The sequence below is a fragment of the Crocuta crocuta genome, unplaced genomic scaffold (genome assembly GCF_008692635.1).
Source record: "Crocuta crocuta isolate KB4526 unplaced genomic scaffold, BGI_CrCroc_1.0 scaffold313, whole genome shotgun sequence".
Classification (NCBI taxonomy): Eukaryota; Metazoa; Chordata; class Mammalia; order Carnivora; family Hyaenidae; genus Crocuta; species Crocuta crocuta.
The window spans coordinates 92,675-120,075 of NW_027527814.1; the positions used below are offsets into that span (position 1 = coordinate 92,675).

General features: G+C 56.7%; 1 protein-coding gene across 1 annotated transcript in view; it reads right to left on the reverse strand.

The window, feature by feature from the left end:
• Positions 1 to 27,130, reverse strand: part of TRPV4 (transient receptor potential cation channel subfamily V member 4) — a 33,768-nt gene extending 6,638 nt beyond the window's left edge. The window contains exons 1-10 of the mRNA XM_077775365.1: positions 27,090 to 27,130; positions 13,042 to 13,458; positions 10,037 to 10,209; positions 6,290 to 6,442; positions 5,451 to 5,591; positions 4,371 to 4,672; positions 2,726 to 2,905; positions 1,302 to 1,460; positions 954 to 1,046; positions 636 to 709 (exon numbers count right to left, since the gene is read on the reverse strand). Of these exons, the coding sequence (XP_077631491.1) occupies positions 636 to 709; positions 954 to 1,046; positions 1,302 to 1,460; positions 2,726 to 2,905; positions 4,371 to 4,672; positions 5,451 to 5,591; positions 6,290 to 6,442; positions 10,037 to 10,209; positions 13,042 to 13,427 (1,661 nt within the window). The 5' untranslated portion in view covers positions 13,428 to 13,458; positions 27,090 to 27,130. The remainder of the gene's footprint in view (positions 1 to 635; positions 710 to 953; positions 1,047 to 1,301; positions 1,461 to 2,725; positions 2,906 to 4,370; positions 4,673 to 5,450; positions 5,592 to 6,289; positions 6,443 to 10,036; positions 10,210 to 13,041; positions 13,459 to 27,089) is intronic.
• Between the last annotated feature and the right edge of the window lie 271 nt (positions 27,131 to 27,401).

A 27,401-nucleotide genomic window follows, 5' to 3' on the forward strand; every position in this document is an offset into this window, starting at 1 on the left:
TCGGTGAGGTTCTGGAGGTGGAGATGCCCCTCCAGGGTACCAGGACATCCCGATGCCTTCTAGACCCCAGAAGAGAAACAAAGTGGATTCACTGGGTTCCCGAGCATTCTGTTGATCAGAATGCTCAGTTAGTTGGCAACTGATGTGTGCAATGGCCCTGGGACATCCAAGATCCCAAAGTGATGCCCTTTGGAATTGCTCGAGGAGGTGATGTCTAAGAAAAAGGGAAGAGATGTAGTACACACTCAGCAACTCATCCTGTGCCCCAGTCAGACATCACTAATCAAGCACCGCACTCTTACCCACCAAACACAAACATGCCTCAAGATGCTTCACATGGCACTCCTGGCAGACACTAGCAATCAATCACCAGTGTAAGACATTGCGTGATTTCTACATAAGGTGTAGACGGTGAGAACTCTCTCGCAACTAGTGTCTTGCTTTAAGCAGAAGACTCTATTGCTTGACATTGGCCTCGTCCTGATGTTGGGCTACAGCTGTCCGGGCTGGGTGAGTCCACTCCTAATAGAATCACACACACACACACACACACACACCCAGCAATCTAGATGATGTCCCTGCCCCCACCCCGCCTTCCTCACCCAGAAGCTGCCAGCCTGGGGACCTCTACTCACTAGAGTAGCTGGAAGGAGCCATCAATGAAGAGAGAATTCACTCCTGGGCATTTCTTCATGAACAAGTCTTTGATCTGGGGGAGGGAAGGAGAGCCAGGTGGAGACAGCAGGAGTGCAGAGGGGAGGGGAGAGGAGAGAGGGAGGCAGAGACGAGACGATGGGCTCTTTTCTGTTGGGGAAGGAGGAAAAAGCAGAGAAGGAGGGTACAGGCTTGGAAGAAGAGGCAGGAAAAGGGAATGGAAGGGAGGACTTCAAAGGAGAAAGGGGGAAGGGAGGAGGGAGGGCTGGGTGGATGGGGCCAGGGGGCCAAGCACTCACATTGGTGAAGAAGAACAGAACCCCGGTGAAGAGCGTGATGATCTCGCCCGCCAGCCTCAGGTAGTCCACAGTGGTGCGGTAGGGGTAGGGCGGCTGCAGGGGCAGGGGGTGCGCAGGTCCTCACCCAGCCCCTCGGGCATCTGGCCCTAGATCCAGATGTGCCCCAACGCTCCCACACACACACACCTGGATCCTGTGGATCCTCCTCTCTCACTCTCTTCCCCCCGGCGTGGAGGAGGGGCTCACCTCCCCATCCCGTTCCTCAGCTTTCTCCTGTCTCTCCCACAGGGGACCCCGGGAGGAGGCCCCAGCTGTGCCCCAGCTCCTGCCTGGCTCGCGGCCACTCACAGTGCCCTCCAGGGGCTGGTAGTAGGCGGTGAGGGTAAAGATGACCATGGCACACAGATAGGACACCACGTTGATGTAGAAGGAGACAGCCCCAAACTTGCGCCACTTGTCCCTCAGCAATTCATTGATAGGCTCCACGGCTAGCATCTCGTGGCGGTTCTGTGGGAGACAGCAGGGTGGTCAGGGGCCATGCTTCCCAACAAGTGGGATCCAGGAAGGTTGACTCCAGCACACCTTCCCCCACCCTCTGCCTCCTCCTGCCTCTCTCCTGACCGACACTCAAGGATGCATGGGGAACTGGATGGGGATTCAGAATCAACACCAAACTCCTGGGCTCATATTCAAGGCTCCGCCCAATTCTGCCCCAACTTACCTTTCCAGCCTATTCTAGGCTTAGAGAATCTAGAGCTGGAAAGCTATCCTCGTGGTCCCCAAACTCCAACCTATGGATTTTGCTGGCAGCAAAATCACCTGTGCAGATCCTCAGAAATATAAATCCCTGGGCTTCAACCTCAGAAGTTCTGAGTCAGGAAGCAGGAATGGAAAATTTAGCCCCAGGATGACAGACACTTGACTTCTCCCAGTATTGAACCCCGGGAAGACATCAATAATTGAGCCCTGCACAATAGTTCTTTATATGGTTGTTCCCCAGGCAGACATTGCCAATCAATCAACACTTGCGTCAGAGATGCTAAACCTCCCACCACCTCTAATCTAGAGCAAGCTAGTCACTAAGTCAAGTTAGTCACTAATGTCAAAGATGAGGGAAGTGAGCTCCAGCAAGGGAAGGCATCTGTCCAAGCTCACAGAGCTGGGGAGGGACCTTCTGCACCCAGAGTCCCCAAGTTCAGGGAGCTGGGAGGGACCTTCTACACCATCCCCCACATTTGATCAGCATCCTGTCCCTTCAGTGACTTGACCTTCTTCATGACCATGGATCCGGGCAACGACGTAGCCACAGAGATGCTATTACAGTGTTATTCTTGATAGTTAAAGGCAGAAACAAACCCAAATGACCAAGAATAGAAGAATGGTTAATTAGAATATGGTACATTTACTCGCAGCAACGATCTTGCAGAAGAATATTTAATGGTGCAAAACAATGTTCACAAAATACTGCTAAGTGAAAAAAAGAGCTTTCATAACTTCATCTAACGACCACTGATGATAATAGCTGACATATAACGTGTGTTCTGTGCCAGACTGTTCTCAGATGAGCTCATTTGCCTCCCAACAACCCTATGGGCTGTGAACTATCCTTATCCCCATTTTACAAAAGAGGAAGCTGGGACTCAGAGAGGTTGGGTCACTTGTCCTGAGTCACACAGCATGTGAGTTACAGAGCCCCTCCCAGCCCCAGGGTCCCTTCCGTGCCCTCAGCCACACCTCCCCTTCCCTGGGCCCTGCCCCCTGCCCTTGCTCACCTCGATCTTGCTGTTATACACCAGGATCTCCAGCACAGAGGCCTCTTCCCCACACGTGTCCAGGGAGGAGAGGTCATACAGCGAGGAATACACTGGCCCATAGGCCCAGTCCTTGAACTTGCGGGACAGGTGCCTTGTATCTTCATCTGTCACCTCTCGGCGAATGATGTGCTGAAAGATCTGCACGGGGTCGGGGGGGGCGGTGTCAGGGGGCCCCAGGGAGGGACACCAGTGCTCAGCTTCTCCCATCAGAGGGACCCCGGTGGCCCTGCACAGCCCATCACAGGGTGCCTCCCCAGAGAGCAGGATGAAGTGGGAGGGGACATTTACGGAGCCTGCCCTGTGCGCAGGACCCTGTACTCACACCATCTTGTGCTTACTCTTACCATCTTGGCTTTCAGATGAGCAAATAGAGACTTGAGAGAGAAGGGTGTTCCCTGAGGCCTCGCAATCAGCCGGTGGAAGCCAGACTAAACTGAACCAGCCATAAACATCTGAATTGTAGGGACACCTGGGGGGCTCAGCCGGTTAAGCGTCTGACTCTTGATCTCAGCTCAGGTTATGATCTCACGGTCGACTGTGAGTTTGAGCCCTGCATTGGGCTCTGTGCTGACAGCGAGGAGCCTGCTTGGGATTCTCTCTCTCTCCCTCTCTCTCTCTTTCTTTCTCTGCCCCTCCCCCGCTCATGTTCTCCCTCTCAAAATAAATAAATAAACTTAAAAAAAAAAGCAACCTTAAGCTCGGGCCTTTTCCACTACCTCAAGACTCTTTTATAAACTGCAATTTTAGTAACTTCTGCTCTACCTTGGATTGGATAATAATAGTCCCTGCCGTTTACTGAGCACTCACCACCCGTCCCAGGCTTTTTATTAAGCAGTTTTAAATGGATCCCCTTATCTAGTTGTCATGTGGCACAGAAAGGCACTATTTTCATCCCCATTTTACAGACGGAAACACTGAGGCACAGAGGGGAGATGGAGGTGCCTGCAGTCGCACGCTGGGAAGTGGCCAAGCCAGGCTTTGGACCCAGGTGCTCTTGACTCCAGAGCGCCCCGGTTTTGGTTCTCAGTCAGGGCAATAGTGCCCCCCAGGGGACAAGTTGGCCATGTGTGGAGACTTGGGGGTTGTCCCAGCCGTGGGGAGTGGCACTGGCACCTGGCAGTTCAAGGTCAGGAATGCAGCTAAACATCCTTCACTGCACAAGCCAGTCTGCACACCCCAGCACCGTCTAGCCTCAAATGCCAGCTGTGCCCAGGCTGGGAAACCCTCTCTGGGCCCTGCGCTGTGAGGCCATAGAGGGAAAGAATTTGTGCAGGGCCCCCCTTAGCGGGCTGGGGGCTGAGCTAGGACCCTGACAGTGGACTTTAGGGGGGCATTTCAGGGGTGGAGCCCTGGGAACTTAGATTTCTGTCAGTGGCTTATCCCAGCTGGTGGGAGTGGGGCATGAGCACCCAGTGGCATGGGATGAGGACTGAGGCTCTGAGGTGAAGTTGAATAGCTTGGCTGGACAATAGGGAGCCACAGCAAGGTCTTGAGCCAGGACTTCCACACAACGGAGTTGGCATGATAGGAAGTGGGTGTGCGTATCAATGATAATGAATGTCAGCAGCCCCTGGGGGGGGGGGATGTGGAGCAGGGGGGGGGCTNCCCCAATCTTGCCCGTCTTGGCGGCCATCATGAGGGGCGACAGCCCGTCGTTGTTGAGCACGGCCTCCAGGTTGCTGTCGGGGAAGAGGCGGGCGCACTTGAGCAGCAGCAGGTCGTACATCTTGGTGACGAACTTGGTGTTGTCGCGGGTGTTGTCGGCGATGGCCACCAGCGCGTGCAGAACCGTGTTGCCGCGGGAGTCCTGCCGCCGCATGTCCGCCTTCTTGTGCGGGTTCTCGGTCAGGTAGTTGACGATGTGGGGCTGGTTGGTGCAGGCGGCTAGCGACAGGGGCAGCTCGCCTGCGGGCGGGGAGGGTGCAGGGGGAGGCCAGTGAGGGGGCCCGCGGGGCGGGGAACACACTCCCGGGGACGCCGGGGGACGCCGCACGCAGCGCCGACGGTCCGCGTCTACTCTCCCGGCGGTGGTCGCACTTTTCTGCGGGTGGCGTGCGGGACGCGGGTGTGGGGCTGCGATCTGGAGGCTGTGAGGGACTCCTTGAAGGACTTTGTCCCTGAACTTCACGTAACATGTGCCTTTAAGCAGGGGTGAAATTCAGGCGCACCTGGGTGGCTCAGTCGATTAAGCGTCCGACTCTTGATTTCGGCTCAGGTTTGTGATATCAGTTTGTGGGTTTGAGCCCCCATCAGGCTCTGCGCTGATGGTGCCAGGCCTGCTTGGGATTCTCTCCCCCTCCCCCACCCCTACCCTGCTCGTGCTCACTCTCTCTCTCTCTCAAAATAAATAAACTTAAAAATATATATAAGCAGAAGTGAAACAGAATCTTTCATTGGTTCAACTGGGACATGGTGGTGATGGGGTTTGGGCCCTGCAATGTGACCGCAGGTGGATCTGAAGGACCGGCTGACAACCTATCCCAGCCCTGGGGGCTCTCATGGTCACCATTGTACAGATGGGGAAGCTGAGGCTCAGGGAGGTAAGGTGATCCCTATCCCTCACAGGCAACCAACACCGACCCAGGGCCAGAGCCCTTGGCCAGCAGGGGCTCTAAGCGTCTGGGGAGGGGTCAGCGATGGACACCACCATGTCGCAGCCCCCACCAAGGGGGCCGCTCCTCACCAAAGTAGAAGTAGCCTCCCTCATCCTTGGGCTGGAAGAAGCGCCCCCGGGCCTGGGCATGGACGTCAGCTCCTTGGGCCACCAGGAGCTCCACGTAGTGTTTGCAGCGGCGTTCGATGGCGATGTGCAGGGCAGTCTGACCTGGGGAGCGGGGGAGGGGCTGTCACCGGAGGCAGAGACCGGACCAGGCCAGAGGGTGGTGGGGTGCCAGTGCAGAAATCGGGTGAGGGGCTGTGGGCCCAGGCCCTGCTGCACCAAGGGCAGCAAAGGGACCTTCCGACGCTGCCGGACATGCCATCTCTGACGCACGAGTGACGCTGTGACGCACTGCACCGTGCGTGCAGAATCTCAGACTCAAAGGAGACCCCACACGGAGGATCCCAAATGTGCGGACTTGTCAGACTCACAGGCAGCTTTAATCCAGGAGGAATCAAAGGCACTGTGGTCACACAGTGTTTTGGACTCGGGTATAAAATGAACAGACTTTGAATCTTCACACCCAGAAATCCAAAAGGTCGAGTCCAACCTTGGCACCTTTGCGTCTTAGCACTGGGGGCCTGTACAACTGTTACCGTAGAGTCCTGGGTACCCGGAACCATAGCATCTCGGGATCCCAGGACCAGTAGGCTCACTGCCTCTCAGAGCCTTGGATTCAGAATCTGGGATGTCGAGATTGGAAGGGGTAGTTATTGTTCCTTTGTTCATTCAATGATTGGCTCCTGGACCCAATACTGGTGCCTGGGGCACAGACAGAGCTCTTGGGATGGGATGGGGGTCAGCAAGCAAATTCGGTGCCCCACCATCACCGTGCATCACCCTTGCCTCCACTGGGGTCCCACCTCGGTAGTAGATGTCCCGGAAGGGCGAGTTGATGAACTCTCGCATGTTGCCGGTCCGCTCAGCAATGTCCAGGAGCACAGGAATGGTGTCATTGCGGCCATTGCTCAGATTCAATAGGGCCTTGGGCAGGCAGGTCTTTCCTGTGGACGGCTCTGGGGGTAGAGACATACAGGATGAAGGGCGATTGGTCTGCAGTCTGAATCTCCTGGGCTGCAGGGAGTGGAGGTCCTGGCCCTGTCCCACCTCCCGTCTGAGCCTGTGCCCCATCTGCGCCCATGGTCCTGAGGGGGCCCAATAAACTCAGAGGGGCAGTTCTTCCAAATAGGGGAAGCTGCAGCCTACAGAGACTGGGATTTTCCAAAGTATACTTTGGAGGGAATTTTAAACATCAGGTAAGTGGTTAGGAAGGCTGTGTTAAACAAAGCCAACCATATTTATATATTACAGGACTTGTCAGAGCCTTTACTATGCTAATGGAGACTGTGAAGCTCTAAAAGCCAGACGTGGCAGGCAGCATTCACCATCTATTGGAACACAGGACGCTGTTCCAGTGAAGCATTTACACCAGTGCCCCTAGAAGAGAGCACAGGGGGTGCAGGGGTCCCCAAAGTGCAGACTGCACACCATAGCGGATATGAAATTACCTAGGAGGGGCGGGAGGGGGTTTTGGTGCAGCACTAATGACACCAAAGGCCTGCCTGGAGCAAGGTTTCATCTCATTGTCAGACCTCTCTGGTGAAGCCAGTCTCCATGTGGTACAAATGGGTCTTAACACTGCCCACAGACACTCGCTAACGTCCCTTGGCAATTTTCTTTGCCTTGTGTTAACTTCCATGGTTACACGAGTTGACTTATTATCTTAAAAGAACTCCCCTGTGAACCCGGCACAGGGCAAGATCGCGCCTGGGGACTCAGGAATGGTCGCAGCAGAATTGGGATCAGGAATGAGAGACACAGGTGTGAACTGAGCCGCCTGCCCTGGAGCGAAAGCGCCTGGGGGTTCAAATCCCGGCTTTCCTCTGCTCAGTTTCCTTTCCTGCTAAACTGAGGCCACAGAGGAAACAGAAGACTAATGGGCGTTTGCTGAGGAGCCCAGCGCCAGGCAGATCAAAGTCTCAGTACACGGGACTGTTGTAGCCGCTACTCTAGCTCTGGGGAAGGTGCCTCGGGGATTTCTCCCTAGATGTCAGCACTCAGCGGGGAGACCATGAAAGACCCACAGAGACCTGAAGTGGGTCCTGGTGCCCCCAGCTATACCCCTGCTGCCCAGCCCAGAGTCACCAGGGAGCTGTTTCATGAATCAAAAGCAGACTCCAGTTCTCCATCTGTGTAAGTGCGGGAGGGGGGTGCCCTGAATGCTGACCACAGCAACTTTCCCTCCCCAAACCCACCCCCAGCCTGCATGTGTTCCCTCCATGGAGGATGGTGTCCCCATCCAGCCAAAAACCTTTGTGTCACCCTTGTCCTTGCCCTCTACACCCACCCCCAGCATGTCCTATTCAATCTCCCCACCACTCCCCATGTCCACTGTCACCCCCCTGGTTTCCACCAGCCTCTCAGGTTTTCCTTCAGTGCACATAGCATCTGGAATGGTCCCCTCAAAGTACTATGCTGATCACAGTGAGCCACAGTGCCTTTGCACATGCTGTCTCTTCATCCCCTCTGTGGTCTTTCCTTCTCTTTTTATCTGGTTAACTGCCACTCATTCAGACTCAGCCTATCACCTCTTCTGGGAAGCTCTCCCAGATTTTCCTAACTAGGTCGGATCCTCCAACACAGCACTTGTTGGCACACATTACAGTTTAGAACTGTTTTTACTCCTGTGACTGCCTGATCGGTGTTGATCTCACGCAGGAGACTGTGAGCAACTTGGACAGGGTTGTGTCTACTTCATTCACCACTGTCTGCCCCACGCCCAGCACAGCATGTGATGAGCTGATCACCACAGGTAATTCCAGACCACAGATCACCCAAAGGGGCTTGTGTGGGGCATAGAATCAGACCTCGGGTTTGGGTTTCCACACCCCCAGACCCAGGCTATAGCAGGATGAGGGAGGAGGGGGCTGCCAGCCTGGGTCCTGGGGTGAAATCCCATACCAAGATCTTCCCAGAAACGAGACGGGACACACAGTTCCAGGACTCTACCGCCAGGTGGCGAAGTGGCCCTGCCCTAGGGAGCCACCAGGGCAAGGGGGCCCAAGTATCTATAATGCCAAATTTGAGGGTTGTCAAACTTTGAGGGGTGGTGGTCACAGACTGCCCTGAGAATCAGATCATCTCATGAGCCTCTGGCTATAAAAACATGCAGGGTCGAATCCAGGCATTGCGGGGCCTCCAACTTACACCCTTTGGGGGTACTGTTTATGAAAAAGACACATGCAATTGTGAATTCAAAATTAGCTCCAGGGCCTTAGACGGGGGCAGAGCAAGCGACAGCCCCACAGGCAGCCTAATCGCATCACAGGCCTCCAGGTTAATGCCCTCTACACATGCACTAATCTCTGCAGTTTCGGGGGACCCCGCCCCCCCAGCTCATGCACACAAATACACTCCCCTGGGGCTCCCTGGCCTGGGCGAGAAGCCCCTGACTTGGCCCCAAACTCAGGAGAAGCCAGAGCCTTGGGAGCCCAGCCTGGAGCTTCACTGCCTCGCTGAAGACACAGGGGTTCGCTCTACCCCAGAGGTCCCCCCAACTGTGCCTAGTGAACCGGGGGAGGGGCCTGGAGGGGCCATTTGGTGGGGGCTTAAATGTGGGGTTACCTCCAAATGGGATTATTCACGTAGTCACTGAGACCTTCTGAGGGCAGAGGGGGGCCTGAGGTGCGGCAACCCTAAGCTCGTGCCCCCAACGGGCCGCGTGTCCGGCTGGACACCACGAAGGAGTATTTGTTATAGACGCAGTTGCTGTGCTCTGACAGTCATGACGCTACTGTGTTCAAAGAATCTGGCTGATAAAGGTATACGTGAAAAATGCACCGCTGACTAGGGCAGCCTGTTTGGGCACTTAATTGACGGGAAGTAGTTAAGTCCCAACAAATGGGCCCCCTGACCTTCCCCAAGCTTCGTCCGCTCCGAGCCGTGGGCCTTCTTGGGACTGGACATCCCTTGTGGTGGGTGCCACAGTTCTTAGCATTTTATGTTCATTTTGGGGTCGTTTGGCTCTGAAACCTGGTACCTGGCGCATAGCAGTTGACTGACGCGGGCCCAGCAGCTCACAGGCAGTTTTGCCCATTTGCGGGGAGGCCTGGGGCGGGTGGAGGGAGCTGAGGCCCTGAGGTGCAGGTTTGGGGCCTGGACAAGGCTGAAGGGTGAGCCCTCTGGGCTGGGAGAAGTCCAGGGCGGTGGTGACTGTGGCTTCAGCCTAGGGAGGGGGGCCCGAAAGCTGGGTGGAGGTAGGGCAGAGCCCGGGAGCGGAAACAGCAATGCTCTATGCTGTTATTAAATGGAGGCTCAGAGAGGCCATATATCTCTTAAGTGGTAGAGGTGGGATTTGAACCCAGGTGAGTGGACTCTGCTCACTTACAACACTGACCTTTCCATAATTAGAGGCTGAATGAATGAACGAAGGCAGCAAAAGCCTTGAAATACGGCGAAGGACACCCAGGGTCAGACTCTGTAATCAGTGCTCTTTGTGGCTGGGGCAGCCCACGGGCCCAGGGGAAGATGCTGAGAGGAAAGGGGGCCCCCGATGCCAGGCCTCCCCCAACCCCTGGGTGGCCTGCCCATTACCCCCCCAGGTGGCTCACCCCTGAACTCCTCGTCAGTCAGGCGCTTCTTGTGGGTCAGCAAGAAGGGGAGCAGCCCGTCCAGGTCTGTAGTAGAGCCCCGGGACACGATGTCAAAGAGGATAGGCCGGTTGAAGACTTTAAGGATGGGGGGTGGCTGGGGTGCAGGAGCTTTGGGGCTCTGTGGCTGCTTCCTGGAGGTGAGGGAAGGCAGGGTGATGGGAGGGCTCATCCCCCCCCCACTGTCTCTGGCCTGAGTGGCCCAGGGTTGTGGGGGGGAGTGGTGGAAGGGGACAGCTGGAGCCCTAGGGACAAACCAGACTGAGAGAGGAGGGATGGCTGGAGAAACTAAAGGATGTTTTATCCCAATAAACTCTACCTGATACCTACTGTGTGTTAGGTGGAAACAGACTAAAGAAACATAAGCCTGCCTATCCATCCACCCACCCATCCATCTATCCACCCATCTAGTCATCTACCCATCCGTTCACCCACCCACTCATCTATCCATTCATCCACCTACCCACCCAATCAGCCACCTACATACATCCACCTTCCTAATCATCCATCCATCTACCCACCCTTCTATCTACCCACCCACTCATCCTTCCTTCCTTCCATTCATCCATCCATCCATCCATCCATCCATCCATCCATCCATCCACCTCCCCACCCACACATCTACCACCTGCCCACCCATCTGTCCATCCACCCACCCCTCTATCTACCCACCCACTCATCCACCCATCATCCATCCATCCACCTACCCACCTACCCATCCATCTACCCACCTGCCCACCCACACATCCACCACCTGCCCACCCATCCATCCATCCACCCATCCACACATCCATTATGTGCCCACACACCCACCCATCCATCCATCCATCCACCCCCCACCTACCTACCTACCCATCCATCTACCCACCTACTCACCTGCCCATCCATCCACCCACCTCCCCACCCACACATCCACCACCTGCCCACCCATCCACTCATCCATCCATCCATCCATCTATCCATCCATCCAGTCTTCCATTTGTCAGTTATTGAGTACTTATTAAGTGAGAGACCAAAAGAGACATAGATAGTGAGAAAATAAAGGAGAAACACCAGACTAAAAGATAAAGCAACTCATTCATTTATTCAACCATTCACTCATTGATTTATTCATTCAACATTTGAGAAAAATGAGCACACAGATGCTCAGTTCAAGGCCCACCACACAGTGACACGTTAGCTGACATTACTGTTGTTATTTAGCGCCCACTGTGTGTCCAGAGCCTGTATGTGTGTGGTAGAAACACTGAGCTACAGAGGCAGGTAGAGACAGGACGCACCCCACAGGGGGCTCATAGTGGGGAAGCAGAGAGGCAGAGTAAGGGAAAAAATGGCTATTCCTTTGGTCTTTCGACAAACACTACCTGGGCACCTCCTGTGTGCTAGGTTTTAAGAGACAAAGAACTGGGAGCAGAGTGAGCACAGGGGGCTCTTTGAAGGGCAAGAATGGCCTCCGTTACGTCTCCACCCGCCCCGTGCCTGCTGCATACGGGGCACAGTAAGAATCTATTAAATGAACAGAGGGTAGAGCAGAGAAAGACAGAAGCAGAGACAGCGTAGGGAGCCGAGGAGAGAGGAGGTGAGCCGAGGGGGGCAGTGACAGAGGTGGGCAGGCAGGAGGGAGTCTGAGGTCGGGCTGTGGGGCAGCAGGAGGGGCTGAGGGGCAGAGGGAGCCGGTGGCAGGCCAGGTGATAGGGACACTGTTCTCCTTCCTTCCTCTGCCCGGAGCCCCAGACTGGGGCCTTCAGCAGCAGGGTGCCGGGGCAGGGGCAGGGCTGCCCCCTTGAGGACGAGGGCACAGACCGCTATAATCCTGAGATCCCCAGGGCAGCCCCCATCTTCACCTGCTCCTGAGTTGTACACTTGGAGCCAAAAAGCGAAATGAAAAGAGCGCCCTCAGCCACACTGCGTCAGGTGGTGCTAGGGTCTCCGGGGACCTCAGCCACACCCCCAGTTCCTGCACGCCCCCTCCAAAGCTACTCGCCCTGACTCTGGGGTAGGGGTGGGGTGAGGGCCTGCAGGAGGGGGTTAGGAAGGGAAAGGGAGACACAGAGCCCACCAGCTTCCAGCAGGACCCGAAAGAGGGGGACACTGGGGCACCTTGCTGTCCTCTGAGCAGAGATGGTACAGATCGTCCAGCAGCGTGTGGATGTCTGTGCGATCTCAGTCTTTGGGCACATCCAGCCTCTTCAGCCTCGTGCCCTGGCATGCACACTTCCCTCCACTGGAACACCTTCCTCACCCAGTGTGGCTGCCCCTTCTCATCCCTTAGCTTTGGGCTTAAATGTTGACTCCTCCAAGAAGCCCTCCTGGACTACCTTTCGTGTATCAGCTCCCCTCTCTGCCTCAGCACCTCCCCGAACTGGAACTGTATGTTCACGTACCTATTTGCTTGCTTATCACCTGCCTCACCCTCCACAAGGAAGGTGCCAGTGAAGGCTGCTCAGTGTCTAGATTCTGTAGGAGCGGTATCTGGTCCTCACCCCTGGGGCCACAGGACCAACCCTTCTGGCGGACACATGGCGGATGCTCGAGCAAGCAACGGCTTCATCCAAGGGCATAAATGAATCTGTGATCAGCAAGGAGGACACACAAGGATTGCGCAGCAACAGGCCATCTCCAGACCTCGAGACTGTCCTGCAGATACATACAGAGGCCTGGGAGGGGCTCCTAGGGGTTTTCACGGGGGGCCGGCTGGATATAGATGACAGATGGGGAGGGAGGTATTTGAATGAGGGGATGATAGACGGGTGGATAAGTGGACAAGCGGGTGGACAGACAGGTAGCTGGATGAATGAACGAGGAGATGACAGATGGATGAATGGTGGATGGATGGATAGACGGGTGAACGGACAAGTGTATGGAAAAGCAGACAGGTGGGTGAACAGGTAGGTGGATGGATGGACGGATGGATGGACGGATCCCACACGGAGGGGACCACTGGCCAGGCAGCCGGCAATACTCACTCGATGACCTTCTTCCTCCACCGCTTGTTGTCACTGGGGTGGTGACGATAGGTGCCATAGTCAAAGAGCGAGTCCATGGGTGCCTTCTTGGGTCCAGGCACCACCGAGGATTCGTACAGGGTGGACTCCAGCAGGTCAATGGGATTGGGCACCCCCTTGCGGAAGGCGCCCTGGAACTTCATGCGCAGATTTGGTCGCCCATCGGCGGGCCCAGCGGGGCGACCGGCGTCAGCCGGGGAGGGGGAGGGGGAGCCATCCTCCCCCTCAAACAGGTTGGCCAGCGAAGAGAGGGGGAAGGCCTCACCCCCGGGGGTCCCGCTCTCGTCCCCAGGGGTCTCGGCCGCCTCCCCGGGCCCTGCGTGGGGGCCTTCGCTGGGATCCGCCATGCTGACCCGGGACCCGTCTGCTCCGCTCGGCCTGTGAGGGAACAGGGGGGGGTCAGGCGGAGCCTGGCCAGTGGTGGGGCTGCAGGAAGCCCCCCCCCACGTGGGCAAACAGCACTGCTGCCAGCTGCTTCAAAGCCACCGTTGTAATGACAGGGGTGCGGGCTGACCCCTCCCAGATGTGGTTGGCTGGCAGCCCCAGGCAAGAGTTGCAACAGGAACCTCTTTTAGGGACCTGGAAACATAAACGGGCCTTAGGTCCAACTACCCCGGGCGTTAGGTGGAGAGAGGAGGAGGGGCCTCAGAGTCATCCTGGGACCCTAAACCTGGAGCCTGGGGCTTACTCTTGACCAACCCAACCAGCTTCAGAGCCCCGCAGAGCAGGGTTCAAATCCAGGCTCCACACTCAGCAACCGTGTGGCTTCGGGCAAGCTGACGTTCCACGGCCTCGGTTTTCTCATCTGTAAAATGGGGATGTCCAAGCAGAGAGCATGCATTCCCATGGTCAGTGCCTGGCACACAGTAAGCACTGACTAAAACATAACCATTAAATGCATGCTTTGGGCCCCAAGGTGCTCAGCAAATAGGTGCAAACCCACCGTGTGAGCCAGCCTTACTCCAACTGTCTTAGGGCCTGAAGAACAGGAAACTGAGTTTCCAAGACTAGCTAACTTCCCACAGCACACAAACTGCTTCCCAGTGCCAAGTGCCGGGTCCTTCCCTCCCCTGGTGGCCTGGCTAACCCCTACCTATCTGTGTTCCCAGCTCAATTGTCTCTTCCTCTGGGAAGCCCTCCCTGACCATCTGTTCATAGGATTCACTCATTCCTGGGCCGTGAGCACCAGGAGGCAGGGAATGCCTCTGTCCTTGTTCACTCCTGTGTCTCCAACACTTAGAAAGGTGCCACATGGATGAAGGTAAGATTTGTTCCCATTTCTCAGTTGGAGAGACTGGAGGTTTTTGTTTTGATTTTTTAACTTTTTAAAAATATTTTTTAATGTTTAGTTTTTGAGAAAGAGAAAGAGAGACAGAGCAGGAGGGGGGAGGGGCAGAGAGAGAGGAAGACACAGAATCTGAAGCAGGCTCCAGGCTCCGAGCTGTCAGCACAGAGCCCCACATGGGGCCCGAACTCACAAACTGTGAGAGCATGACCTGAGCTGAAGTCAGACGCTTGAGCGACTGAGCCACCTGGGCACCCCAAGGGACTGGAGCTTTAAGAGGGGCAGTTATGCAGCTTGTAGGGAGAAGAGCTGGACTTGAACCCAGGTCTCTCCAGCTCTGGGCCCAACGGTTAACCAGGAGCGAGGACGCGGAGGCGCAAACCCTGCCAGGCCCCTGCCCTCTGCGGCAGGCTGCTTGGTGGGCGGGGCTGGGCACCGAGGCCGAGTTTCCTGGAACTTTCGCCGTCCCACCCGCGCTGCAGGGAGATGTCTGAAAAGCTCTCTTTTCTCGGTCTTCCTCTGCCTGCCCAACACATTAGCAGAGGACCAAATAAGCACCAGTTCCCTCCTTGTTTGTTTTCTGGCTGCCAGGAGGGGAGCCTGGGCCAGAGAGGTGGGGGCACTGCAAGAGGCCCTCCGGGTGGGTACAGCGGGACATACCAAGGGTCACAGCTCCCGCCGGGGACGGGCCCTTCCCTGGGCACCAGTGGGGAGGCAGAGCATGGACTCTAGAATTATTCAGGCCTGGGTTCTAAGCTCACTTGCTTTGGACATGCTGTGTGACCCTGGGAAAGTCACTTTAGCTCCTGGGGCCTCAGTTTCCTCCTCTTTAAAATGGGTGCAAAGGTAGCAGTTTTTCATAGCTTTGCAGGAAGAAATGAGGTCAGGCATTTCCAGTGCCAACTCTCTGAGGATGAGTCGGGGGGTTATCAATTCTAATCAAAGGAGGAAGGAAGGGTTAGGAGCCCAGGTTCTGAAATCAGATATGACTGGTTCCTGTCTTGGCCCTGGTAACCAGCAGCTGTGTGATCTTGGACAAATCACTTCTTCTCCCTGGGTCTCGGTTTCCCCGCCTGTAAAACTGGGGTGACCACACCTCCTCCTAGATCTAGGGAGATGTCAGATGGTTCTGTTCTGCAGGAATGGGGGGCATGATGTGGGGTGGAAGCATCGAGGAGGAAGATTATACTTCCAGGGGCGCGGCCCCCTCCATCTCACTGGGGACCCAGGGGTCAGGGGAGAAGAGGCATTGGGGCACAGGCCTCTGCCGCCTCTGCCATCAACACCCTCCTAATTACCACACCCCTCCCCCCACCAGAGCAGAGCCAGATGGACAGCCCGCCTCAGGGAGCTCCCAACCCTCCACCATGCCTGCACCCCCTCTCCTAAGGAACCCCAACCCAGGTAGCATCCAAGGTTTCTGAGGCCTCCGTGACAGTGAGTCCAAAGTCAGCTGGGACCCAGATTCAGATCTCCTCTCAGCCACTCCCTCCCTGCTGGTAGCCTCAGGGAAGGCACATGTGACCATTATTAGCGTTTAATCACAATGAATAATAATCATGACAATGCACAGCAGAGGCCTCACCACAGGGAGGGACCCAGGCCCCAAAACATCAACAGTGCTCAGGCTGAGAAACCCTGCCCTGGAGGGAGATACGGCTCTCATTCCCATTTTACAGATGAGGAAACAGAGGGTCAGAGAAGTTAAGTGACTTGCCTAAGGCCACACAGCAGGTTAGCCAGGATTCAAATCTGCCCAGCTGGCTACAAAGTTTGGGCTCCCCTAACCCCTTAGTTGGCTGGGGCCGGTGGCCAGGCACAAGGCCGGACACTTAACAGTACCATGTGTGAGCTGTACAATGCCTGGGAGCTAAGGATTATTACTACCAGCCTGTGCTAATTTCTCTGAGCCTCAGTTTCCCTACCTGTAAAATGAGGGCTGTAAAGACAGCGTCTGTCCCATAGGGCTGCCGTGACATAAGGCAGGTTACGCATCTCTTAGGTACCTAATAAGCACTTGATAAACGCTTCAATCATCATCATCACCAAGGTGATACAGTGCGTCTGCTTGTCCNCCTATTTTACAGCTGAGGGGCCTGAGGCCCTGAGAGGCCACCCAGGGAGCAAATAGCCATGAAGAAAGCCTCTGAATCCTAACCCTGCTATTCCTTCCTCCCCAAGCACGTGTACACACCAGTGAGCACATATGCACACACGTACACGTGCATACACACACACGCGCGCGCGCACAGCCTGCTCTGTGGCAATTCCTTCCGCAAATGCTACCCTGTTCTCTGTGGTCAGGGAGAGAGCTCACTCCCTGTTCTAATTTGCCCTGTAGGCTGTTATTACACGTTCCAAACCCATGCCAGCCTTGGGAGAGATGGGGGTGCAGGCAGGGAGAGAGGCTGAGACTCCTTGTGAGCCTCCTCTGCGTGGGAACGTCAGGCATGCTTACTCGTCTTTCCCCGTGCGGTGTGCGCATGCGTGAGCGCAGACAGTGTGCGGTGTGCGCATGCGTGCGCCTGTCGGAACCCACGGGGGCCTCACCCCTACCATTGCAGCGGGCGACCCCGATCTGGCAGCAGGGCGGGCTGACCAAGGATGTTTATGCCCGGGTGAGACCATCCCCACACACGGCGTGTCAAGCAGTGGATTTCACACATTTCAAGCACTGAGCACGTCTTGTGAATATAAAACCCAGACTGTAGTCCCCGCAGAGGGTGGCTGCACAGGATGAATGGGGGGGGGGGGATCTGAATCTCAGGGCCCAAAGAGGAGGATTAGAAACCACTCATCTATTCATGTATTCACCACATATTTAGTGAGCACCTACGGTGTGCCAGGTGGAGGGGTCACAGATGCAAACGAACCCGAGAAAAACCCCCGCCCTCCCGGGGCTGACCTTCCCGGTGGGATCAGAGTAAATGGCCAGACAAACCAAGAAGCAGAGTCATGTCCGGTGGTGTTCAGAGCTGTGTAGACCAGAGGGGCTCAGGAGTGCTGAGTTACGGGGTGCAGAGGTCCTGAGCAAGGTCAGAAGATACAGTGATGAGCCAAGGCCCCCAAGCCTCCCTCTCTGCCCCCACAGAGGCCACAGGCTCTAACAGACTGCCCTGTGAGGACAGCCAAACCCACTCCCTCTCTGCAGAGGAGGGGCCCCTGGAGGGAGCTAGGGGGGCACAGAAAAAGTGCGTTTTCATCCAACAGATCAGGGGGTCGGCTCCCAGAGCCAGTGCTCATCAGCTGCATGAGCCTGAGTTAGGTGATTTCACCTCCCTGGGCCTTGCTCTCTCACCTGCCATGGGGATCTTAACTGGGTCGTTTTGTGAATTATACAAGTTGAGTCAAGCACCTGGCACAGAGTAAGCCCTCAGTAAAAGGCGAACTACACGCTGAAGTGGACAGCAGGTACCTTTTCTCTGAGAATCTCAGACCCAACGGGGGTGAGGGCTCCTGCCCCATCTACCTGCCCCCATCCTCACCAGCGCCTGTGGCTTTGCCTGACCTCATGGAGACCCTGGCATGTATTTGCCAAATCCCATCCTCCTGATTCCATGCCCCAGGAAAGCTCCTTAAATCTGGTGGCAAGTTTGGGCGTGCAGGGCCGCTCCACCCCAGGGGGAGGAATTCCAGGGAGCTACTTCCTCTCCGTTCCCTCCCTCCTGGGATCAATTCATGCCAACGGGCATCTGTTGAGTGCCACCTGTTTGCAGGGCGCCCAAGGAAACATACAAGAGTGGAGCCTCAGAAGAGTCTGGGAGGGGGGAGACAGAGGGGTTTTTCCCTCTCCAGACCTTAGCCAGGGCTGTCCCCTCCCCAACACCACCCCCCCCCCAGCTATGTCCCCTTGCTCAGGTCTCCCTCTTCACAGGCACCTCCTGTGAAAAGCCTCCTTGACCTCCAGTCTAAACCAGCTCCCTGTTGTTCTTTCCAAGAGCAAAGTACGCCTCCCTTTATAGCTCTTTCCATGATTAAACCTGTGCATTTACTTGTATTATTCCTTTATTCATCTTCGCTCTTCTCTGGACTTTTGGTTCCTGAGGGAGGGACTACTTTGTGTCTGCTGTCTCCCCAGCATCCGGCACCGCGCTGACACAGAATGGGGCGTCGATAAATATTTGCTTTCGTAAACTGTTAGGCAGGGACTCTCTGGAGCCCCCAGAGGGTGCAGGCATGGGGAAGCAGCGCTAATCTTGACAGGGACCAGGACAGGCTGCGAGGAGGAAGGGGTCTGGCCTGGGGCCTGACAGATGGGATGGAGACAGCAAGGTCCAAAGTGGGGGGACGAGAGAGCGCAGGAGGCACTGGAGACTGATGTGGCCTGAAGCAGGGTAGAGGAACGTGGCGGAGGAAAAGACGGTAGGTGGGTGGGAAGCAGGCAGAGCACTGAGGGGGAAGTATGGGGCTCCCAGACAGACCCAGGGCACTTCCTCCCCCCTCCAACCTGGGGCTCCACACCCCATCTCTGGGGCCCCCACTTCCTGCCGTCCCCTGTGAGCACCTGGCATTCCAGGTCAGTCCTGGAGGGGTGGTGTGGGTGGGGAAAGGGTTAAGAAAACAGGGATCCCGGAGAGAAAACACCAACTCTGTCCACACACACCCCCCACCACCTTCCAGGTGAGGAAACTAAGGCTCAGAGGCATAGAGTCACTCTGACACTGTTTCCCAGCTCCTGAGCGGGGGGAGCAGGATTCAATCCCAGGTGGTCCCAGAGCCTGTGCCTTCAGCGGACACTTTACAAGGACCAGGGGCTCCAGAAGGGAAGGGTGGAAGGAGGGGGAGGAGGAAGTGGTGCCGGGTGGGTGGCGGGAGGCCAGCTCGTCAGCTGTGAGGCCCTGAGCAAGTCACCTGGCCGTCCTGTGCCTTGGTCTCCTCCCCTGTAGCTGGCGACGGCAGCAGCACTCACTACCTCAGGGGACTACTGTGAGGCTGGAATAAGACAGTGAGAAACACCAAGCCTGGTACCGGGTGGAGAATGCACACTCCTTAAAGACTGGCTGTTGTCAGCATCATCATCATTATTATTAATAATAATTATTATCAAAGGGTGGATGAAGGAATAGATGGAGGACCAGGGGAGGTATGTGTGCCTGCCGGGGAGAGCGGAGTGGCCGGGCCCAGAGCCTAGGACTCTGGCGGTCACCTTGGAGCAGCCGGCTGCGAGCTCAGCCCCTTGGCCAGGGGACGCCTGCTGCCTGCCAGGCTGCTCGAGGCTCCCTGGCCCCTGGCGGCGGCAGCAGGGGGCATCACGCCATGCCAGGCAGCGTCCCCAGCCAGCCCGTATTTACCTAGCAGGTCTCGGCCCAGCCCGCTTCCTGTTTGCTGCACAGTGGCCGCCTGTCCGGGGCAGACAGAGCCCCACTGTCCTGTCGGGTGCCCGCCCCCCACCCACTGGGGAGAGTGCCCCTCTCTAGCTCACACCACCCAGGCGGGGCAAGGCCAGGGTGACTCATCAGGCCCCGCAGAGGGCAAGGCCACGGGGCCACTGCAGTCACTCGGTCATTCTGCAGGTCCTTGGCCAGAGGGGTTCTGACGATGCGCACAGTGAGCTTTCGTGGGCAGCCATTCACTTCCATGCGTCCTGAGCCCTGGGGCAGGAGCCACCAGGAGGTAGTGTGGACCAGTGGTTTTAAAAGCATGTGCCCTGCAAGCAGAAGGCCACACGATTTAGGGTTCCATTTACATGAAATGTCCAGAAGAGGCAAATGCATCAGGACAGAGAGCTGACTGGTGGCTGCCGGGGGTGGGAGAGAGCGCGGACAGGGAACAGCTACTGGGCACAGGGTGCCTTCCGGGGTGGTGGAAACACACTGGAACCAGATGGTGGGAATGTATGCACAGCTCTGTATATATGCTAAAAACCCGCTGAATTGCACACTCTGAAAGGGTGAGTTGTGTGGTGCGTGCACTACATCTCAACGCCCCTTCCTTGCTGGGTGACCTCGGGCAAGTGGCTTCCCTTTCGCCTCAGTTTCCTTGGCTAAACATGGGAACATCATGGGGCACCTGAGGGGCTCAGTCGGCTAAGCGTCCAGCTTCGGCTCAGGGCATGATCTTCTGGTTCGTGAATTCAAGCTCCACCCTGGGCTCACAATTCAGAGCCTGCTTGGGATTCTCTTTCTCTCTCTGCCTCTCCCCTGCTTGCTCTCTCTCAAAAAAATAAACATTAAAAAAAAAAAAAACCGCATGGGATTGTCATGAGGATCCAGCAGAGGGTCTGGCCCAGAGCAGAGGCTCAAGGACATGGTGTCCCTGTCGCAGAGGGCAGGGCAGAGTGGGTGCTCGGACCCCGACTTCCTGGCTCCAAAGCCAGGGCTCCTGACCATGCTTGGAGACCTCACCTTCCAAAAGGGTTTTCTCGCCCCTCGTGTCCCTCTCTCGCTACCTCTGGGAGGCTGCCAGGATGGGCACAGCCCCATTTCCCAGCTGGGAGGCTGTGGCCCAGAGGGGACAGACCCCCACCCACCCACGCAGGCATCCTTCCTCCTCAGTCTCCCTTGCAAAAGGCCTGAGGTTGCCAAGTCAAAGGAGAGAGCAGATACCCAGAGAATGAACGGGCTCGGCGGGCCTGGGAAGGGAGCCTGATGCAGGATGGAAAGCCAATCTGAGACCCTCTCTCTGCCCCCGTCTGCCTCTCCACCAGCCTCTGCCAACAGCGGGCTGTGTCTCTGGTTAACGGCTTAAACATGGCTGTGCCCGAGATGCCACCACTAGCAGGGCCTGCCCTCCTTGGTACCTCCCACACATCACCGTCTGTCTTAATCCAAGTAATGACTCCAGAAGTTAGATACTAGATATCATTGTCTCCATTCCCACATGAGTAAACCAAGTCCCGGGAGAATGGGGGCGGGGGGACTATTTATCCAACACCTCCCAGGCACCGAGCACCTTTACATCTGCCTCTTCCATGAGGGGGGGATGTTATCATTATTCCCATTTTACACGGGAGCCAAGTGAGGTGCAGAGGGACAAGGGACTCAGCCGAGGTCACAACTCAACAAGAAGAGACCGTGGCTAGGATTCCAACCATCTGCTTTTAACCCCATGTGAGTTCATCCTTTTCGGGTCTACGAAGCCTGCTCTCTGGGGTCTTCCTTCTACAGGCCGCATCCCTTAGAACTCATCAGGCAGGTGGGGCAGCGGTGAGGAGCAGGGACCCTGCAGGTGGGCAGACTTGGAGTCTGAACCTCGGCTCTGCTGCTTCGTAGCCATGTGGCCCCTGACGGGTCCCTGCACCTCTCTGAGCCTCCAGCTTCTCATTTCTAAAAGGAAGCTAATCGCAGCCCCCACTGCCGGGTGGCTTGTTCACTGTGGGTGTCAGAGCCTCACAAAGTGCAGCCCCGGCGTGGCCCGGTCGGCTGAGTGTCCGACTCTGGCTCAGGTCACGATCTCACGGTTCATGAGATGGAGCCCGGCATCGGGCTCTGTGCTGTCAATGCGGAGGCCGCTTCGGGTCCTCTGTCTCCCTCTCTCTCTGTCCCTCTCCCACTTAGGCTCTTTCTGTCAAAAACAAATAAAACATTTAAAAAAAAAAACCTAAAAAGAATAATAAAGTGCAGCCTCAAAGACTGTGGGGGAATAATGGGAACTTTTCTGTCGAGTTCCCAGTGCCAAGAACAGGGCCTGGTGCTCAGTAGCTGCTCAAGATATACTTGCTGAATGAATGAATGAATGAATGAATGAACGAACGGACACAGATGAACCTCTATCCAACCAACTGCCTAGCTAGCTAACTTCCTTCCTTTCTCCCAACCTTTAACAGATAATTTATTGAAGACCTACTATGTGCTGGGCTTTCTGACCTGTGAGACCCACACCCACCAGGAAGATGACAGCTATCAAGAGTCCATTTTGCAGATGAGGAAACTGAGGCTCAAGGAGACCAGGACATTTGCCTAAGCTCACTCTGTCTCAGAGCTACAGTCTGAATTCAAGTAGGTGGTTCCTTCCTTCCTTCCTTCCTTCCTTCCTTCCCTCCCTCCCTATGTCTACAGGTATTCCTGAGCCCCTCATCTTTGCAAGAGGAGACAGGAGTGAACCAGGCCAATGGGCCCCTGGTATCAGGTTAACTGGCCCCTTGCTCATGGGGGCGTCCCCTGAGCCTATGGGGTGCACTCGCGGCATGTGTTAGAAGCACCCCTACACACACACACGAGGAACCATCCCAGAAGGTGGTCAGCGCTCCCGGTCAGCTGGGTGGAACCCAGGCCACTCCACCCTCAGGGAAAAACAGGCGCCGGTGAGACTAAGGAGCCCTTTGTGCAGGGGGGAGGCAGGGCGGGTGGCCGTTACTCACCACCCAAAGAAAAATAAAGAGTATTCCCATTTGGTCAATAGCCTTCCTGTCTGCCCCCCACACCCTCTCCTCCTTCAGCCGCCTTTCCCATCCTCTGACCTCATCTGGAGCCGACCCAAGACCATTTACCAAGGGCTTCATATGCCCATGGCGTGGTGTCTGACCCTCCCTCACCAGTGAAGAAACATGCTCAGAGAGGTGAGGTCACCTACTTGGGGTCACACAGCCAGCAGTGGCCAGGGCGCAGGACAGAACGGGGATGCCAGTGATCAGGAAGGGGCTCAGAGGCAGGAAGGAAGTCAGAGTCATGGTGAACGTAGGGGCCTGGCCTCCCTTCCTCATTCCTGTCCAGCCAGGGTGCAGTTCACAGGACCCAAGGGAAACCCAGGCAGGGGAGTCCAGGCTACGGCAAGAGTAGTGGCCAGAATAACCCAAATCCCCCTCCAGCTGACAGAGCTCCAACCTCCAGCAAATCTTGGGCGGTAGCCCCAGGAACAGAGACCTCAAGCTACCCCCTGAGGTCACACAGCAGCGAGTGGCAGAGCTGGAATGTGGGCCAAGGTGGGTCTGACTCTAAAAGAGGCTAGTCCGAGGTGGAAGCGGAACTGGCCACTGGGCTTTCAGGGACTCAAGGGGACCAGAGGCACTTGCTTCTCCTTTGGAGCCCCAGTTTTCTCAGCCATAAAATGAGATTCAGCCTTCCGGCCTCTGCCCATCTCTGTGAGGCTGTGACATTGTGATAGATGCTGATTATACACCATGTGGTGCTGGAGACTGCCCACACCCACCCCTCAGAACATGCACTCTTATTATCCCCATTTTTCAGATGGGGAAACCAAGGCCCAGGGAATAAGGGAACTTACTGAAAGCCAGGATTTGAACCAGACAGCCAAGTTTCCGGCCCTAGTGTTTTAGTTTTTATTTTTATGTATGTATCTATTTATTAAGTAGGCTCCACACTTGTGGAGCCCAATGCAGGGCTTGAACTCACGACCCCAAGATCAAGACCTGAGCTGAGATCACAAGTCAGATGCTCAACTGACTGAGCCACCCAGGCACCCCCTCCAGCCTTAGTTTTTAAAGCATTGAATCAGGAGAGTAGGAAACATTGACAGGCTCCTGGCACTCAGCCAATGCCCGTAACTATCTCACTGGCTGAAAAGGCGTCATCCTTTGTCCAAATACAAGTCTAGCTTTGCCCCTGCTACGTTCCACCCACCTGCCTGGCACAGAGGGGCTCCCAGAGGGCGCCCTAGGGATTGAGCTGGGGGAAAACGTGTCCTGGAACAGGCCAGGGGATCAGGAGGAGGAAGAAGACAGAGCTCTGGGGCCCCGGCCATGTGGCTTGGACTGTCTGCAAAGTGGGGTCTGAGAGTGCCATTTGACAGAAGAGGAAACCGAGGTTCAGTGAGGCAAGGTGACTTGCCTGGGCTTCCTTGGACAGGGAGCACAGACCTAGGACTTCAAGTAGGGCCTGTCTGAGCAATCCAGATTCCTCTCTCCACACTAGGGAGTCTCTTCCCCATGACTCCAGGGTGGGACAAATGGGGACAGGCCACCTTGGAAGTTAAGGGCATGGACTTTGGAATCAGACAAACGGAGTTCAGATCCCAGCTCTGCCCCTCCCCAACTAAAAACCCTGGGCAAGCAACTTCACTTTCCAGACCTCTCAGTTCTTCCCTCTCAAAAATGGGAACGATAATCGTTTCGTATCCAAATGTACTAAGAGCGTTTGGCTCAGTGCCTCGCACCTAGTAAGTGCTCAATAAATGCTCACGGCCATCATAAGGACTACTAATGCGGCTCAGGCTTGGCCAAAGCCAGGCAGAATCCTGCTTGCACCCAGCATTCAGAGCAGCAGCCGCGGGGCCTAGGGCCATAGGTATCTCAAGAGATCAGAATTAATCTTTAACAGGTGAATTCCGCTCCAAGTGGGCCATGTGGAGCATTCCAGAGGGCCCGCTGGCATGCAGTGTTCTCTCAGCTCCCCAGATTTGGCGTGTGACAAGAAGTGGAGCTGCTCTGTATGGCCCAGGGATTTGGGGAGGGGACTGCGGTGTCTCTCCCAGAATCAAATGGGGAAACTGAGGCACGGGTCAGGGGCCTGTGAGGGGTCGAGATGCCCACTCCAGGCAAATTTGCCTTCCCACCAAGGAATGATAAAGGACCTCAGAGGACTTGGGCCCTTTCAGAGCAATGTGTGCAGTCACTTAGCTGTGCACGCAACATTTATGGAGCACCAGCTCTATGCCGGGCAGTGAGGCCAGTGACCTCCCACGTCTCCTTCGGGCCGCCCCTCTCCAGTCCCCATCCTGGGCCTTGCGTCTGCAGCCAGGATAACTTCCTCAACCTGGGGACCGGCCTCCCTGCCTGGCCCCGACTCTGCAGCCACAGGGAACTTTCCAGACCACACATCTGGCATGTCCCCCCCCACCCCCCAGCTGGGACTTCGGGGCTTCTGGGTCTGAACTAGGCCCTGGCTGTCCAATCCCTTGCCCTTCCTGTTCACGGCACACACTCCGGACAAATGGAACAGCGTCTTGTCTCTACAAAGTCTCTCTTTACCCACCTGGCAACAGGAAGTGGTTGGGTGTTGGCTAATGCCCTTCCCTTTACCTGGACGCCCCTTCCCTTACATCTGCATTTATACCTCAAGCTGTGGCTTGAACCCTCACCTTGAGCAAGCCCTCCCTGATCCCTTTCCAGACTGCTCTCCTGCCCCCCATTCATCTGACAGCACACGTTTGCCAAGCATCTACCATATGTGCTCACCTTGCTGGGTGCCCACGGTGGGGAGGGGGGCACGGGTACAGGCTGCCTGGAGGGCACAACTGGCAGGAGGGGCAACCGCAGTTTGGGGAGGCGGTGGAGGGAAGCAGAGCCCTCTGCCGAGAGCCTGCCTAGGGTCTGAGGCCGACACAGGGGGGCTTTCCAGGAGACTTTGCTAGACACAGGAGAAAATGGCCAAGGCCCCGTTCCCACCAGGTGAACTGCCAGGAGCGCCCGCAGACCCCCACCCCCTGCCAGCGCATCTTCTCAGAAGCTCTTACCCTCACCCCCTCATCTTCCANCATGAGCTCCTCACTTGGGGAGTTCCTCCACCCTCCAATTCACCAGCCACAAAGGTGGGAAAGAGGGGTCCCCACTTTATTCAAACAGAGTGAACCAGAGAAATGAGGAAATGGCCAATCACCCTTTCTTACCTCTTCATTCCCTGCACAGGCACATGACGCCCGCTGACCTGGGAGTGTGCAGCCGGCTCCTCCCAGGCTGTCTGTCCTCCTGGGGGCCCTGGGCGGGGGGCCCTCATTCCACCCCATTTTACAGATGAGCTGTCCCTCAGACAGCCAAGGGACTAACCCAAGGTCACACAAAATGGGGTGGCACAGCGGGGGCCCCAACCACTTCTAAGCCCGCAGCTGGCGGGGGCCTGACCCTTCTACTTGACCTCTCTAAAAGAGACCACGTTTTCAACTTGCTCATTTGGGTCATGGAGTTACCTGGAGTTACCCCGTCCTTGCCCCACAGATAACAGTGGCGAAGCTTAAGTCCTCCAGTGGTTCTTAGCTCCCAGAGCAAAGCTCACCCACATCACACATCCCAGCCCCCAGCAGAGGCCCCTTTTGGAGGCTGAGCCAGGGCACCCGCTGGGCACCAGGCGTCGGGGGGTAGGGGGTGGGGGGTGTCTCTGGAGCCGGACAGCCCTGGGTTTAAATTCCACTTGGCTACATCTGCAACCTGAGCCTCAGTTTCCTCCTCTGCAAAATGGAGAGGACAGACGGACTGACTGGCTGAGGCTGGGCCCGGCGGGGGGGGGGGCAGCCCCAGCCAGTCTGGGGTTAACTTGCAGGCAAATGGGGAGTGTGGGAGGTCTCTCCCCATCCTCCCGGACCTCCCTGGAGTCTCTGGATGCAGAGCTGAGGTTAAAGATTGTACTGCCTCTTGGAGGAAGGGCCCTCTCTGGGACTAACTAAAGCCAACTAAGAAGCGTCCTCTGGAAGTTCCAGGCTTCCGATTTCCTCCTGCTGGCTTAGCGATAGAAGGCAAACCTCAGGGCCCCCAACTCCCCCTTCCCAGCCGCCCAAAATGGGGATGCCTCTAAGGTGGGCTGCAGGGCCTCCTAGATTTGATTCCTGCGCTTGTATCTTGGGGACCCCGGGACCTCCCTCCCGCAGACCCAGCGACCCCAGGGCCTACGCCAGCGCCCGTTTCACAGGTGATAAAACCTAAGCCGAGAGAGGAGGTGGCGGGTCCAAGGGCACGCAGCTGGGCAGCGGGAGCCGGCGGGACCCCGCGCTCCTTCCCGCGCCCGGGGCGGGGACCTCGGAGCCTCTGAGACGTCCCCGGGGGCGCGAAGGGACCTCGGCTGGGCCGCCCCCCATCCCTCCCCAGGATCCCTGCCCCGAGGGCCCAGGCCCCACTGACCTCCAGGACCGCGAGGCGCTTCCTGAATCCCGGCCGCCGGGTGCCCGCCCGTTCGCCCGGCGCGACTCTCCTCCCCCGGCTCAGGTTCCAGTGCCGCGCGCCGCCCTCTGCGCCTCCGCCTCTACACGGGCGGAGGAGGAGGAGGGGGAGGCCCCCCCCACCCGGGAAGCTGGGCGTCGCGATCGTGGCCGCCGGGTCAGGCGCTTCCCGAGGAGGGCTCTGCCTGGAGCCCTGAGATCCTTCCCCGGCTCCTGACCGAGCCGCCCTGGGGCTGCGTCTCCTCGGGTGATGGGCGCCTGGCCGGTCCTCCCG